Genomic DNA, 15,979 nt, shown 5'->3' on the forward strand with positions numbered 1-15,979 from the left:
GGTACAAGGGCAAGGGTCTGCTCCAGGCCTCTCTCCTCGGCGGGAGGATGGTGTCTTCCCTCTGGGGGCGTCTGCCCAAACCCCCCTTTCCCGAGGCAGCAGTCAGGCGGCCAGAGGCCTCGTCTGAACGGACTACATCCGCATCAACCTCCAGGCAAGGTCCAGCCCGGGCTTAAGACTCAACAGGTGAACCCGGGGGAGGGACACAGCTCCTCATCGAGAGTAAGGCCTGTCGGTGAGTGCCCAGCAGCATGGTGGGCAGAGGCTGTTTTCCCTCTAGGGGAGTGCAGGACTAGTGCTAGGACGTGCAGGCCAGAGCTCACTCCTCTGTGGGGGATAGGGCCCTCCAGGGGCCAGCAGCAGCCACACAGGATGGCAAGTACAGGCCACAGAGATGGGGACCATTGCCCCGGTGAGCGGAGGCTAGCCCCAGGTCCAGGGAGCCTTGGTGAGCAGGTGTGAGTGTGGGCGTGGTAAGCAGGGGTGAGGCCAGAGCCCCTCCCCCAGCAGTCCAGACCCCCAGGGCACAGGGACCTGTCAGAGGTGGCTGGCTGGCCCTGAAGGAGATCAGGAATGACTCAGCAAAGGTGGGGGCTAGGGGAGCAGGGAGACTGAGCCCCAGGGCTGGGACTGGGGATGGAGGTGGCTGCCTGGGGCTCTGCCCTGGGGGGATGAGGGGCACAGCACTACCCTGCCCATCTAAAGTGTCTGGGCAGTCTAAAGGGAGACCAGCCAAGAGATCTATGAGAGGTTCCTGCCCTGGGCCGTGGTCCCCAGCAGGCTGGCCCCCAAGGTTTGGCCCCCAAGGTTTTGCCCCCGAGGTTTGGGCCTCTATCGCCTTGCAGCAGCCCCAGAGGGCTGGCGCTCGGATGGGCTTTCCAGATGTGGTCTAGGTATTCCTGGACCAACAGGGGACCTCCCCTGAGCCCAGGTGGCGGGGCTGGACTGGTGGGATGGGGCCTGGCCATCTCTCTCAGAAAGGACAGGGGGAGCGGCTGAGGACACCCCGGCTCAGCCCACACAAGTCCAAGCAGCAGTGGAGGGAGCTGGCCCCAGGGAGTAGAGGTGGGAGGTGGCCCCTGGGAGCCAGCAAACCCAGCAGACAGCCCGAGAGGGGTCTGGACAGGATGCGGCAGAGCAGGCCTCCCAGCCGGGCAATGAAGTCGCGTTTGGGAGAGGGAAAGCTCGTGGGTGGGTCTGCGTTTCCCTTACAAACTCCACTCCAGCGCCCTGAGGCTCGGGATGCGCCCCCTCGGTCACCCCACGCGGGGGCTCTGGGGGGCGGTCGGCAAGGCCGGGGTTCGACGGAGAGGGCAGCCGCCCTCCACCGTTCCTTCCTCAACAGGGGTGCTCGAAGGCGGCCTGCCTGCCAGAGGGGCGCGCCCGGGGCGTCGGTCCGGACCCCGCGGGGTTCCGGGCTCCTGCCAGCCGCACCCGCTTCGGGGCGCGCCCCCTGCCCCTGCCCACCCCCACAGGGGCGGGGCCGCGGCGGGGCGGGGCCGGCGGCGCGTTTAAACCCCCGGGGGCGGGCGCACCGGCCAGCGGCGAGCGGCGACTGACTGAGCGTGGGAGCGGGGGGCGGCAGGTAGGACAGGCCGGGCCACCGGGAGCGACGCGGAGACCCCTGCGAGGGCGCGGGGCGTGGGTCCCGGGAGGCTGGGGCGGCGGGCGCGGGGGCGCGACGCGCGCGGGGAGCGGCCGGAGCTCTGGGCTCGGCTGTTCCCCGACCCAGGCCGCTGGCCTCCCTCCGGCCCTGCTGGGCGGGGATCCTGGTGACCAGCCCCGACGTGGGAGACGCCGCCCGCGGGGATCCTCTCCGACCCCGCGCTTCCCCCCCAACCCCCGCAGGGCTGGTGGGTGGCTCCGGGCGGGTCCGCAGGTCAGGTTCCTGGGGGGCGGGGTGGGGGCACCTTGTAGGGCGGGGCGAAGGGAGGGGGTGCGGACAGTAGGGGCAGGAGTGAGCCGGGCGCCTGGGTGGCAGACGGTGCGAGGTAATTAGACTGACAAATTGAGGGGCGGTGCTGCTCCTGGCGGGCGGGGGGGTCTGGGGGGGGCTAGCCAGTTGGGGGAGCTACCTGCTGTGGGGTCGGAGGATGGGTGGGCACAGGGACGCCTGCGCCGGGTCATCTCAAGGTCCTTGGGAGGCAGGGTCTGTAGGGGCTCTGTCCTCCCTGTACCCTCCTGTCATGACGACTTCTGTGGCCGTTGGTCTTTGCCCCGTAGAGGTGGGTGGGACCTTCCTGCAGGTGTCCGCAGCCGGGCAAAGGCCGGGATTGCCGCCTCTCTCTGCAGGCCTAAGGCAGCCTGGCCTCCTGCTTCTGTCCCATATGGCTCAGGTGGCCTGCCAGCCCACCCGCTGCCCCGCTCCCATCCCAGGCTGGGGGGTGGGGGCTGACCTTCAGCACTGGTGACGGTTGATGGCCCATGCCCAAGGAATGCAGACTCACCCTGCTCAGGAATTGTCTTCCTCCCCCTGTTGCCTGGGGCCCACCTGAGATGGGGCTACTCAAGGAAGCCACAGGAAGAGACACCCCCCCCCCCCCGCCCCGCCTCAGATTCCTTTTTCCTTCCTGGAAAATCTGCTCAGCCTCTCTCCCCCAGCCCCAAGGCCAGTAGCCCCAAGGCCAGTAGCCCCAAAGCCAGCCCCCATCGGCTGGTGGCCCCCTCTCTGGGACACCCATCTTTTGGCTTGGCTTCTGTGACATTGGGCTTGCCTGGGCCTCCCACTCTTGAAAGCTCTCCCTCCCCCACTCCCCAGGCCCTGGACACCAGTCATATGCCCTGGTCTGTCTCTCCCAAGCTCTAGACCCCTCTGTCCAGCTGCCTTCCCAAGGTCCCCACTGCAGACTCAGGTACCCACTCCTGGAGTCCTCTTCGGGTCCCACCTGGGCAGGGTCCAGGGAGACTCAGACCAGGCTCAAGGTCACTGCCAGCCAAAGGGGGGAGGAGGGTGTGGCCCAGCTGTCATAGGCACAGGGCCTCTCTGGGCCCTCACTTCCTGCTCTCCTGCTTCCTCCGACACTCAGCCCCCTAACTCCAGCCATGAATGCCCTCTGTGCAGGAAACGGGAGCCTCCTGTTCCCAGAGCATGTACTGGCTCTAGTTTTCTTGTCTAGTGCCTGCCTGGCACTGCCCGCCCCTCAGCACAGCCTGGCTGGCTCCGGGCTGGCTGCCCATGTCCAGGCCAAGGGCCACCCACAGCCCTGATCGCTTAGCTGCTCCCGCCCCCACGTGGCCCAGAACACGCTTCCCTCCCTCTTCTGCCTGGCGAAAGGCACACTGTCTTCCCTACCCCATAGCCTTGTTCTCTGGCACCCCTGCTGGGACTGGGGCAGGGCTGGGTGTGGGCCACGCATGGCTCCCTGGGCTCACACCCCTCTGAAGGCAGTCCTGGGACCTGGGAACAGGCACATTTTACAAACATGCCCATCCTCGGTGCGGCTGGGCCGCAAAGCATGTGTCCGGGTGGGGTGCCAGGAGCAGAGTCTGCCGGCAGGACCATTAGGTGGTCTCAGGACAGCTCCTGTAGAGGGACGATGGTGGAGGGGGAGCCAGCCTGCCTGTAATGGAGTTGCACTGTGGCCAGGTGGTCAGGGTGGCCCTCACCCACCACCAGGTCCTAGGGTGCCGACGGGCTTCTCGTCCCAAGAAACCCACGAACTAAGGGTCTCCTCTCCGCTCCTCGTTCCCCCACCCACCCCTACTGCCTCTCTGCTTGGCTTGGCGCGCCCCTCAGGTGGGAACACTGTCTGTTAGCTGCCAGAACCCGGCGTGGGCCTCTGGGGCCCACCCCTGCCTCCACCCCGTCCCAGAACCCCCCTTCTCCTGGCGGTCGGCTCGCTCTTCTTCAGGCTTCTTGGTCCTGGACACGAGGAGCTGGAACATTCTGGGAGCAGCCTTGGCCGTCAGCACAGCGGGACTGTCCCGGGCAGAAGCCGTCATCCTCTGGGATGGACCCCAGAGCCACAGGGACAGAGAGTGGGGTCGTTGGAGGGATGGTGGGGGGCCGCACCTGCTTCCGTTGCTTCGCTCCTGGACCCACGTGGTCCATCTGCGGGGACAGGTGCATCACATTTTAGGTAGTACACCTCTCCTGGGGGCTGGGGGCACCTGGGGGCTGGGGCTCCAGCTCTCAGGATGGTGCTGCCCAGCCTGCCCCCACGGCAGTCTTCACGGTCACTGTCATGGTCACTGTGAAGCCCCACTGGGACCCACATGGCTATAGACACCCAGCTGGCCGCTCAGCCGTTGTGATCTCCCGAAGCTTAGCAGACACCGCCCGCCGCGTGCTCTGGGCTAGCCTCCATGTCTCAAATGCCTGATGCCTGGTGCTACGCTCCACTTGGGTGGGAAGGCGGGTGGCTCGAGGCCCTTCCTGGAGCCCAGCTCCCATGGCCAGCCAGGTCGCAGCTCCCCCAACAAAGTCCCGCTCAGTGTCTGTCTGGTCCTGCCCCCCCCACCCCGTCTGTGCAGCACAGAGCTGCTGGGGTCCAGAAGGCTCAGGCCCCACATCTGTGTGTGGGAAGGGAAGGGGGCAGGACTCTACCCATACCCCGGGGGCTCGTAGCAGGGTCCCAAGCCAAGTCGAGGGACTAGGAAGGGCAACGCAATTCCCGAGGGGGCAGAAGCAGGGGCCATCCGCCTGGGGCCCTCCTTCGGTCCCAGGTGGGGTTGGGCAGCACTGGAAGTGTTCACCGTACTAGATCTGTGTCAGCGAAGCCCTGGCTGATTCCGGGTGACCGTGGCAGCTCGGCACCCAGCTCAGCCATGCTGCCCCCTGTCCAGCCCCAGCATGGAGATCTTCCCATGGAGGTCCCAGCTGCCCAGCCCCTCTATCACTTGCTGACCCTGCCCTGCTCCAGGGCTGGAGGCGGTGGAGAGGGCGGGAACAGGGAAGGTGGTCCTTGCAAGCCGGGAGGCTAAGGGGTGCCTGGAGGCTAAGGGGTGCCTGGAGGCCGTAGGCGGGGACGTGAGATGGGCTGGCCCGGTGAGGACCCCTGGTGGGACCAGCAGGGGCAGGAGAAGGTGTGAGGGGACTCAGGGCTCGGGCTGGACAGACTGCGTGAGGGAGGACCCTCTATAGAGCACAGGCCGTCGCGGGGTTGCCGCAGAGCCTCAGGGTCTGGGCGCGGGTGTCCAGGAGCCAGCCGGGCACGTGGTTCTGGGACTCCAGGTCGGGCTGGGGGGGTGGAGGGCAGTGTGAGGGGCTCCCTGGTTTGGAGCAGACCCTGTCACCGGCGAGAAGGCTGCAGAGCTGTGGCCGGAGGCGGGGCCGTCTGATCCAAAATGCATTTCTTGGGTCTGGCAGCCAGAGTCCAAGGTTGCCTCCGGGAGAGCTGCAGAGTGAAGGGGCACAGGCGTCCTGAGCCTTGTCCCGCAGTGGGCGTGGGGTAGGGGCACGAGCTGGTTGGGTTGCCAGGACAGGTGTGGTCGGCCGGCACTGGGGTGGAATGAAGCGTGCATCTGAGGAAACTGGGTGTGGGCCGGTTCGCCGGGTGGGGCATGGCAGGCGGGAGGCCGTGGCTCCCCCGAGCTGTCGCAGCCATTGCCATAGCCTGGGCGGCTTAGAGCAGCAGACACCCCTCTCATGGTTCCTGGGGCCAGGGCTGGAGTCCGCTTCTGCCCTGGGACCTGGTCCTCTGTGCCTCTGGGCCCCTTGTGGGAGATCTCGCCTCGGTCTTCCTGTGCAGGAAGCAGGCCAGGGATTAGGGGCCTCCCTGCTCTGGGGCCTCAGCTGAGTTCCAGCTGCAAAGACCCTATTTCCAAATAAAGCTGGAGTCATAGGTCCTGGAGGTTAGGACTTGGACAGTTCTTTTGCGGGGACGTGATTGAACCCCACAGGACAGGGATGGGTGGAGGTGACGCAGGCTCGTGTGCAGGTGCGATGGGGGAGGGGAGGTAAGGCACTTGGCACCACGCTCTGACAATCGGGTCACAGCCGTGGGGCTGCTGGGGCTCTGAGCCGCTGACCAGGGCCCAGGGCCTGGCCATCCCCACAGTTCCTGCTAGACTGGCCCTCGGGCACCAAGTCTTTGCTCTCTCGGGCCTCCGAGGCTGGGTCTGGGCACAGGGAGGCCTTATCCCAGAGAGCACAGGGGTTGGGGGGCTGGGAGGGCACCGAGTCAGGCTGAGGCAGGAGACTCTGGGGGTTCTGCCTGGAGCCCAGTGCGGGTCTGGGAAAGGAACGGAGGCCAGAGCTGAGGGTCCAGGATGGAGTGGGGGGGTGGAGGTGGTGACTGGAAGGGGGAAGGGTACTGGTGGCCCTGAACCCGGAGGGTGGCAGGAGGGGGAAAGAGCTCTTGGGAGCAGGGGGAGGCCTGGGAGGCTGGAAGGTGTGAATTAGAGGTGGAAGGTGAAGGTGGGAGGGGCCACACCCCGGGGGCTCAGGGCTGACTCCGCCCAGAGCATGCAGGCCCCTCTGGCCCGGCCCACACCAGGACCCTGGGGAGGGTGCTGGAAGGTGTTGGGCAGGGACAGAGGCCCACAGGAGAAGAGCCCACACATGCTGGCAGCTGCCTGATTGGCCTGAGGTCCCTCATGGTCCCTCCTGGGATCGCACAGGGTGAGACAAAGGACCTCACATGGCCAGGAGGGCCAGCCATGTCTGGAAGCTGATTCAGGGTTTGGGATGGACTCCTGACTGTTCCCCTCCTGCCTGCCTGGACCATCCCAGGGCCCCTAATGGAGCCTTTCTGCCCCCCCTGCAGGGAGCAGACACAGTGGACCTTGGGTGAGTGGATTCTGCACAGCAGGGCCAAGCACGATGAACGGCCACAGCTCCCCTCCTCTTGATGTCCTGGCCACCAATGGCACCGAGCTGACCATCATCCCTGAGACCATGAAGGCCGTGTTGGGAGCCAGCACCTCCTCCGGGCCCCAGGCCAAAAGCATCACTGGGGTATACGTGGAGGCCTCCAGCCAGGCCCAGAGTCTCTACGCTGCCATGAAGCAGGGCCTCCTGTCCAGTGAGCTTGGGCTGGCTCTGCTGGAGGCCCAGGCTGCCACTGGGGGCCTCGTGGACCCCACGCGGGGCCACTTACTCTCTGTGTCTGAGGCCGTGCAGCAGGGCCTGGTAGGCCTGGGGCTGAAGGAAAGGCTGCTGGCTGCTGAGCGGGCAGTCACTGGGTACCCTGATCCCTATGGTGGCGGGAAGCTGGCCCTCTTCCAGGCCATCGGGAAGGAGGTGATAGGGCGAGCACAGGGGTACAGCTGGTTGGAGGCTCAGCTGGCCACTGGGGGCCTGGTGGACCCCATTCGGGGTGGGCGAGTGGCCCCAGAGCTGGCCTGCCAGCAGGGCCTCCTGGACCAGGAGACGTGGCGTGTTCTGGCAGAGGGCAAGCCGAGTTCCAGCACCCCTGGCTTCCAGGACCCTAACACGGGAGAGTGGCTGTCCTATGGCAGTCTGCTGGGCAGGTGTGTGAGAGCCCCCAGCACTGGGCTGGCCGTCTTGCCCCTCAAAACCACGTTCCACACCCTGTGTGGGGCAGTGAGCTTGGCAGAGGTGCAGGAGGCGGGCATCCTGGATGGGGAGACTGCCCGGGGCCTTCGGGAGGGCAAGCTGTCGGTGTCGGATGTGAGTGCCCGGGCTGCTGTGAGGCGCTACCTGCAGGGCGCGGGCAGCGTGGCCGGGGTCGTCCTGCTGCCCGTCGGCCACAAGAAGAGCTTCTTCCAGGCTGTCACCGAGCACCTGCTCCCGATGGCCACGGCGCTCCCGCTCCTGGAGGCTCAGGCCGCCACCTGCACGCTGGTGGACCCAGGCACCGGCGAGCGGCTGTGGGTGGATGAGGCCGTCAGGTCTGGCCTGCTCAGCCCGGAGCTCCATGGGCAGCTCCTGGTGGCAGAGCAGGCGGTGACGGGCTACCACGACCCCTTCAGCGGCATGCGGGTCACCCTCTTCCAGGCCATGAAAAAGGAGCTGGTGGACAGGTCCCTGGCGCTGCGACTCCTGGATGCCCAGCTGGCCACGGGGGGGCTCGTGTGTCCAGCCCGCAGGCTCCGGTTGCCCCTGGAGGGCGCCCTACGCTTCGGATGCCTGGACGAAGAAACACGGCGGTGTGTCTCACGGGCCACTGGCTTCTCGGACCCCAGCACACAGGAGAGCCTTGGCTATGGGCAGCTGATGGCCCGCTGTGTCACCGACCCAGAGACAGGGCTGGCCTTCCTTCCGCTCTCAAATGGCACCCTTGGAGGGGAGCCACAAGGACTCCCGTTCATCGACCACAGCACCCGGCAGGCCTTAAGTGAGGCCACGACCACCGTCTCCGTGGGCCAGTTCCAGGGCCGGCCCGTGTCTCTCTGGGAGCTGCTCTTCTCCGAGGCCATCCCCGCAGAGCAGAGGGCAGCCCTGGCCCAGCGGCACCGGGAGGGCGCCATCTCAGCGGAGGAACTGGCAGCGGCGCTGAGGGCCATCCTTGAGCATGCTGCAGCCACGGCCAAGACCACCTTCGCTGGGCTGAGGGGGCCCGTGATGCCCGCTGAGCTTCTAGAAGCAGGGATCATCGAGCAGGACATGTATGAGCGTCTGGAGCAAGGCCAGACCACAGCCCGGGAAGTGGGCAGGCTGGACCCCGTGCAGAAATACCTGGAAGGGACCGGGTGCGTTGCCGGCCTGCTGCTGCCCAGCTCCCAGGAGCGGCTTAGCATCTACGAGGCTCGAAGGAGGGGGCTTCTCAGGCACGGCACGGCCCTCATCCTCCTGGAGGCGCAGGCGGCCACGGGCTTCATCCTTAACCCGAAGGAGAACAAGAGATACTCTGTGGAGGAGGCCTTGAGGGCCGGCCTCATCGGGCCCGACATGTTCGCAAAGCTGCTGTCAGCGGAGCGCGCCGTCACCGGCTACACCGACCCCTACACGGGGGAGCAGATCTCCCTCTTCCAGGCCATGCAGAAGGACCTCATCGTCCGCGACCACGGCCTCCGCCTGCTGGAGGCGCAGATCGCCACGGGCGGCATCATCGACCCCGTGCACAGCCACCGGCTGCCCGTGGACGTGGCCTACCGGCGCGGCTACTTCGACGAGGACATGAACCGCGTCCTGGCGGACCCGAGCGACGACACCAAGGGCTTCTTTGACCCCAACACGCACGAGAACCTCACGTACCTGCAGCTCCTGGAGCGCTGCGTGGAGGACCCCGAGACGGGGCTGCGCCTGCTGCCACTGAGCCGCCCGCAGCCGCAGCTGGTGGACGGCGCCACCCGGCAGGCCTTCCAGAGCCTGCTGCTGTCCATGAGGTACGGGCGGTTCAAGGGACAGAGGGTCTCGGCGTGGGAGCTCATCAACTCCGAGTGCTTCAGCGAGCACCAGCGGAGGCAGGTTTTGCGGGACTACCAGCAGCGCAGGCTCTCGCTGCTGCAGGTGTCACGGTTGCTGGAGAGAGCGACCTCGAGGTGGGTGGACTTCACGCTGCCCATGGCGTGCGCGCCGCAGGGCCGAGTCAGCGCCTACCAGCTCTGGGAGGCCCGGATCATCGACCAAGAGCTCCTGGACCAGGTGCTGGAGGGCACAGTGAGCCCCGAGGCGCTCCTCCGCATGGACAGCGTGCAGCGGGCCCTGCGCGGCTCCGGGGCTGTGGGTGGCGTGCTGCTACAGCCCTCCGGCCGGCGGCTCAGCCTCTATGCGGCCATGAAGCAGCAGCTGCTAGGCCCAGGCGTGGCACTAGCCCTGCTGGAGGCCCAGGCGGCCACCGGGGCCCTTCTCGAACCCCATGGTCCGGAGCCCCTGTCAGTGGACGAGGCCGTGCGCAGGGGGCTGGTGGGGCCCGAACTGTACGGCAGGCTGAGGTGGGCGGAAGGTGCGGTCACTGGCTGCAGAGACCCCTTTTCTGGGGAGCGGGTATCCTTGTTCCAGGCCATGAAGAAGGGCCTAATCCCCGTAGAGCAGGCTGCCCGCCTCCTGGAGGCCCAGGTGGCCACAGGAGGAGTCATTGACCCCACAGGCCACTACCGCCTCCCCATGCCCGTGGCCACCCAGCGCGGCTACATTGACCAGGAGATGGAGACGGCCTTGTGCGGCTCCCCCGAGACCTTCCCCATGCCAGATGGCCGGGGCCACACCAGCTATGCCTGGCTCCTGGAGCAGTGTGTGAGGGACGAGGCTTCTGGCCTTCATTTCCTGCCCCTGCCCGAAAACGCTACTGCGGCTCCCACTGACGAGCAGGTCCGGGAGACCCTGCAGGCCATGCAGGGGGCTGAGGATGGCACGTCCCTCTGGGAGCTCCTGTGCTCCCGCCACTTCTCGGATGAGCAGCGGCAAAGCCTCTTGGAGGACTTCAAGGAGGGAAAGACCAGTACCCAGCAGCTCCGGGAGACCGTGCAGAAGTGGGTGCGGGAGGCAGAGCTCGTGGCACAGGCTCAGGTCACAGTGCCCGGCCCCCGGGGGGAGGTTCCTGCCGTCTGGCTGCTGGCTGCCGGCATCATCCCCTGGGAGACCCTGGCGGCACTGGCTGAGGGCACGCGGTCACCTGCCGAGGTTGCTGGGCAGCCCGCTGTGAAGGCCTGCCTCTGGGGTACGGGGTGCGTGGCCGGTGTGCTGCTGCAGCCGTCCGGGACCAAGGTTAGCATCAGCCAGGCTGTGATGGATGGCCTCTTGCCCCAGGGCCTGGGACGAAGGCTGCTGGAGGCCCAGGTGGCATCTGGCTCTCTCGTTGACCCTCTGACCAACCAGAGACTCTCTGTGCAAGGTGCCGTCAAAGCCGGCCTGGTGGGTGCGGCCTTGCATGAGCGGCTGCGGCAAGCCGAGAGGGCCGTGGTTGGGTACACGGATCCCTACACGGGAGGTTCCCTCTCACTGTGGCAGGCCATGGAGAAGGGGCTAGTGCCCCGAAGCGAGGGCCTCCCCCTCTTACAGGTACAGTTGGCCACAGGGGGTGCCATGGACCCTGTCCACGGGGTGCACCTGCCCGAGGCGGCAGCCTGCAGGCTTGGCCTCCTGGACCAGCAGGTCAGCCGGGGACTAACCTCCACAGCCGAGGACAACAAGTTCTTCTTCGACCCCAGCGCCCAGGACACGGTGACATACAGTCAGCTCAAGGAGCGCTGTGTCCTGGACATGGACACTGGCCTGTGGCTGCTTCCGCTCGCCCAGGACAAGGTGCTAAAGGTGGACGAGCACATGGTGGTGGCTCTGAGAGCCATGAAGGTCCCTGTCGGCACCGGCAGGTTCAAAGGCCTCAGCGTGTCACTGTGGGACCTGCTGCACTCAGAGTACATCGACATCCACACACGGCAGGAGCTGGTGGCCCTTTGCCAGTCTGGAAGGGCCACGGCCCTGCGGCACGTGGCTGCGGCCGTCACTGCCCTGGTTGAGGCCTCAGAGACACAGCCCTCAAAGGTCACCTTTAGAGGACTCCGGAAGCTGGTGTCAGCCAGTGATTTGTTCAGGTCACGGCTGATTGACAAGGAGACGCTGGACGCACTGACCCAGGGGACAAGGACGGTGCAGGAGGTGATGGAGAGGAGCGGTGTGAGGCAGTACCTAGAGGGAGGCAACTTCATTGCCGGGGTCCTTGCCCAGGGCACGAGGGAGAAGATGAGCATCTCCGAGGCCCTGAGGAGGGGCATCCTGCGGCCCGGCACGGCCCTGGTGCTGCTGGAGGCACAGGCGGCCACGGGCTTCATCATCGACCCCGTGCGCAACCAGAGGCTGACGGTGGAGGAGGCGTTCGTGGCAGGGATGTTTGGCAGGGAGACCTACCAGAAGCTGCTGTCCGCGGAGCGCGCCGTCACCGGCTACACCGACCCCTACACGGGGGAGCAGATCTCCCTCTTCCAGGCCATGCAGAAGGACCTCATCGTCCGCGACCACGGCATCCGCCTGCTGGAGGCGCAGATCGCCACGGGCGGCATCATCGACCCCGTGCACAGCCACCGGCTGCCCGTGGACGTGGCCTACCGGCGCGGCTACTTCGACGAGGACATGAACCGCGTCCTGGCGGACCCGAGCGACGACACCAAGGGCTTCTTCGACCCCAACACGCACGAGAACCTCACGTACGTGCAGCTGCTGGAGCGCTGCGTGCTCGACCCTGACACGGGGCTCTACATGCTGCAAATTGTGAAGAAAGGAGAAACCTACGTTTATATTGACGAAGCCACAAGACAACAGCTCAAGTCCCAAACCACAAAAATGCAAGTGGGGAGGTTTGCCAATCAGACAGTCTCCTTCTGGGACCTGCTGTCCTCCCCGTACTTCACAGAGGAAAGGAAACGGGAGCTCATCCACGAGTACAGAGCCCAGAACACATCCCTAGAGCAGCTGCTGGAGATCATCACCGCGACAGTGCAAGAAACAGAGAATCGGTACCAAGGCATGAAGGTGACAGCCATCGGTGGGGAGGTGACCGCCGCAGAGCTGTTCAACTCTGAAATCCTCGATGAAAAGACCCTAGATGCCCTGCCTGGGGAGACATCTGGGGGGCAGGATCTCAGCAGGCTGGTGCAACTGAGGCCCTATCTGGAAGGGACTGGCTGCATCGCGGGGGTGGTGCTACCCTCCACCCAAAAGGCAATGAGCTTTTACGAAGCCAGCAGGGAGGGACTCATCCCCATGGGGTTTGCGACTCAGCTGCTGGAGGCCCAGGCAGCCACAGGCTTTCTGCTGGATCCCTGCAGCCACAAGAAGTTCTCCGTGCAGCAGGCCGTGGCTAAGGGCCTGGTGGGTGAGGACCTGCAGACGAGGCTTCTAGAGGCTGAAAAGGCTGCCCTAGGCTATGCAGACCCAGCCACGGGAGACATAATGTCCCTGTTCCAGGCAATGCAGAGGAAGGTTGTCCAAAGAGAGGAAGCGCTGAGACTGCTGGAGGTACAGGTGGCCACGGGGGGTGTCATCGACCCCCTGCACCACCACCGCCTCCCACTGCACGTGGCCTACAGACGCGGCTGTCTGCACCCAGACATTTACCCACTCATTGCACATCAGAACCGCATGAACAAAAGGTTTGTGGATCCAAACACTCAGGAGAGGGTCACATACCAACAGCTACAGGAAAGGAGCCAGAAAGGAGCAGGGACGGGCTGGGTTCTCTTCCTGCTAGTCCGTGAAAGCCAGAGCACTGCCTATGTCGACGAGGCCACGAGGAGGGCCCTAGAGGCCGAGAAAGTGGAGGTCCCAATTGGAAGGTACAAGGACCAGAGGCCGTCGCTGTGGGAGCTGCTCAACTCCGAGTACGTGACTCAGGAGACGAAACTCCAGCTGGTGAGGGACTATAAAAGAGACACAACCAGAGCATTGGAAAAGGTAGTAAACATAATTTTAGAATTAATAGAGGAGAAAGAAAAAAACAAAAAGGAACTATGGTTCCCAGGGATGAGAAAACACATCACTGCTTCAGAACTCTTCCAAGCAGATATCCTCAGCAAAGAGATATTGGAGGACATTGAGCAGGGCACGAGGACGCCGCAGGAGGTGACGGAGATGGACTCGGTCAAGCGCTACCTGCAGGGCACGAGCTGCATCGCGGGCGTGCTGGTGCCCGCCAAGGACGAGCCCGGGCGGCAGGAGAAGATGAGCATCTACCAGGCCATGTGGAAGGGCGTCCTGCGGCCCGGCACGGCCCTGGTGCTGCTGGAGGCACAGGCGGCCACGGGCTTCGTCATCGACCCCGAGCGCAACCAGAGGCTGACGGTGGAGGAGGCGGTGGCCGCGGGCGTGGTGGGCGGCGAGATCCGGGAGAAGCTGCTGTCCGCGGAGCGCGCCGTCACCGGCTACACCGACCCCTACACGGGGGAGCAGATCTCCCTCTTCCAGGCCATGCAGAAGGACCTCATCGTCCGCGACCACGGCATCCGCCTGCTGGAGGCGCAGATCGCCACGGGCGGCATCATCGACCCCGTGCACAGCCACCGGCTGCCCGTGGACGTGGCCTACCGGCGCGGCTACTTCGACGAGGACATGAACCGCGTCCTGGCGGACCCGAGCGACGACACCAAGGGCTTCTTCGACCCCAACACGCACGAGAACCTCACGTACGTGCAGCTGCTGCGTCGCTGCGTGCTCGACCCCGACACGGGGCTCTACATGCTGCAGCTGGCCGGCCGGGGCTCCGCCGTGCACCAGCTGAGCGAGGAGCTGCGCGGCGCCCTGCGTGACGCCCGCGTGGCGCCGGGCCACGGCGTGCTCCAGGGCCAGAGCGTCTCCATCTGGGAGCTCCTGTTCTACCGGGAGGTGCCCGAGGGCCTGCGGCAGGACCTGGTGCGCCGGTACGGGGCGGGCGCGCTGACCGTGCAGGAGGTGGGCGCTGCCCTCACCTCGCTGCTGGCCCGTGCCAGCGCCGACGGGAGCGGGAGCCCCAGCCCGGTTCCCCCGGACCCCCGCGGGGCCCTGCGTGCCGCCACCATGGAGGTCAAGGTGGGCCGCCTGCGGGGGCCGGCGGTGCCCGTGTGGGACGTGCTGGCGTCCAGCTACGTGAGCGGCGCCACGCGGCAGCAGCTGCTGGCCGGCTTCGGCTCGGGGACGCTGGGCTTGCCGGCGCTGACCCGCAGGCTGACCACCATCATCGAGGAGGCGGAGGCGGCCGGCGGGCCCGATCGCGGGCCGGAGGAGGCTGCCCGCGGCCCGCAGGAGGGCCGGCCAGCCGGGCGAGGTGGCGGGGACGGCGACGTGGGGCCCTCCCCAGGCCAGGCCCCCGCCGAGCCCACCGCCGGCGGCCCCCAGGAGCAGGCCCTGCGTGCCATCACCATGGAGGTGCACGTCGGCCAGTTCCGGGGGCGGCGGCCCTCCGTGTGGGACGTCCTCTTCTCCTCCTACCTGAGCCGGGCCCGCCGGGACGAGCTCCTGGCCCAGCACGCGGCCGGCGCCCTGGCCGTGCCGGCCCTGGTCGCCGTCCTCACCCAGGCCATCGAGGAGGCGGAGGAGCGGCTGAGCAAGGTGTCCTTCCAGGGCCTGAGGCGCCGCGTGTCCGCCTCCGAGCTGCACACGTCCGGGATCCTGGGCCCCGAGACCCTGCGGGACCTGGTCCAGGGCACCAGGACGCCGCAGGAGGTGACGGAGATGGACTCGGTCAAGCGCTACCTGCAGGGCACGAGCTGCATCGCGGGCGTGCTGGTGCCCGCCAAGGACGAGCCCGGGCGGCAGGAGAAGATGAGCATCTACCAGGCCATGTGGAAGGGCGTCCTGCGGCCCGGCACGGCCCTGGTGCTGCTGGAGGCACAGGCGGCCACGGGCTTCGTCATCGACCCCGAGCGCAACCAGAGGCTGACGGTGGAGGAGGCGGTGGCCGCGGGCGTGGTGGGCGGCGAGATCCGGGAGAAGCTGCTGTCCGCGGAGCGCGCCGTCACCGGCTACACCGACCCCTACACGGGGGAGCAGATCTCCCTCTTCCAGGCCATGCAGAAGGACCTCATCGTCCGCGACCACGGCATCCGCCTGCTGGAGGCGCAGATCGCCACGGGCGGCATCATCGACCCCGTGCACAGCCACCGGCTGCCCGTGGACGTGGCCTACCGGCGCGGCTACTTCGACGAGGACATGAACCGCGTCCTGGCGGACCCGAGCGACGACACCAAGGGCTTCTTCGACCCCAACACGCACGAGAACCTCACGTACGTGCAGCTTCTCCAGAGAGCTACTCTTGACCCAGAGTCCGGCCTGCTATTTCTCTCTCTTAGTTGAGTTGGGATGGTTTTCCTCTGTGTTGTGTGGTTTATGGCCATAGTGTTGTATTTCTGAAATGTCAAAAATTCCCAATCTTTTTGGTTCATCTTTCCTCTTTTTTTTATATGTCCTTTGACAAAACAGTCACTTCCAGTTTCTCCAGTGTCCTCGTCTTTTCCCTCCCATGGTAATGAAGAACAGGCTCCTTCTCCCTGTTCACATGTACCGGCCTGCAGTGTTTACCTGTGAAATTTTACTCAGTGTACCTCGGTGTAGATATTGTAAACTTTTCTGATAAACTTTGTTGCAGCTCGGGCTCTCCTCTCAGCAGGGAGCTTGCTTACTCCTCTCTCTGCCTGCCTCTCTGCCTACTTTAGATCTTTGTCTATC

The 15,979-nt window shown here is 65.9% G+C and overlaps 1 protein-coding gene across 1 annotated transcript; it reads left to right on the top strand.

Moving 5' to 3' along the window:
• The first annotated feature begins 1,551 nt into the window (after positions 1-1,551).
• On the top strand, positions 1,552-15,979 carry EPPK1 (epiplakin 1). Its single transcript, XM_047727556.1, has 3 exons — positions 1,552-1,585; positions 6,708-13,372; positions 14,948-15,979. The coding sequence occupies exons 2-3, from the start codon at positions 6,764-6,766 to the stop codon at positions 15,605-15,607; spliced, it is 7,269 nt and encodes a 2,422-aa protein (XP_047583512.1). The 5' UTR covers positions 1,552-1,585; positions 6,708-6,763; the 3' UTR covers positions 15,608-15,979.

This window comes from Lutra lutra, chromosome 4, assembly GCF_902655055.1.
Source record: "Lutra lutra chromosome 4, mLutLut1.2, whole genome shotgun sequence".
In the NCBI taxonomy this organism is placed as follows: Eukaryota; Metazoa; Chordata; class Mammalia; order Carnivora; family Mustelidae; genus Lutra; species Lutra lutra.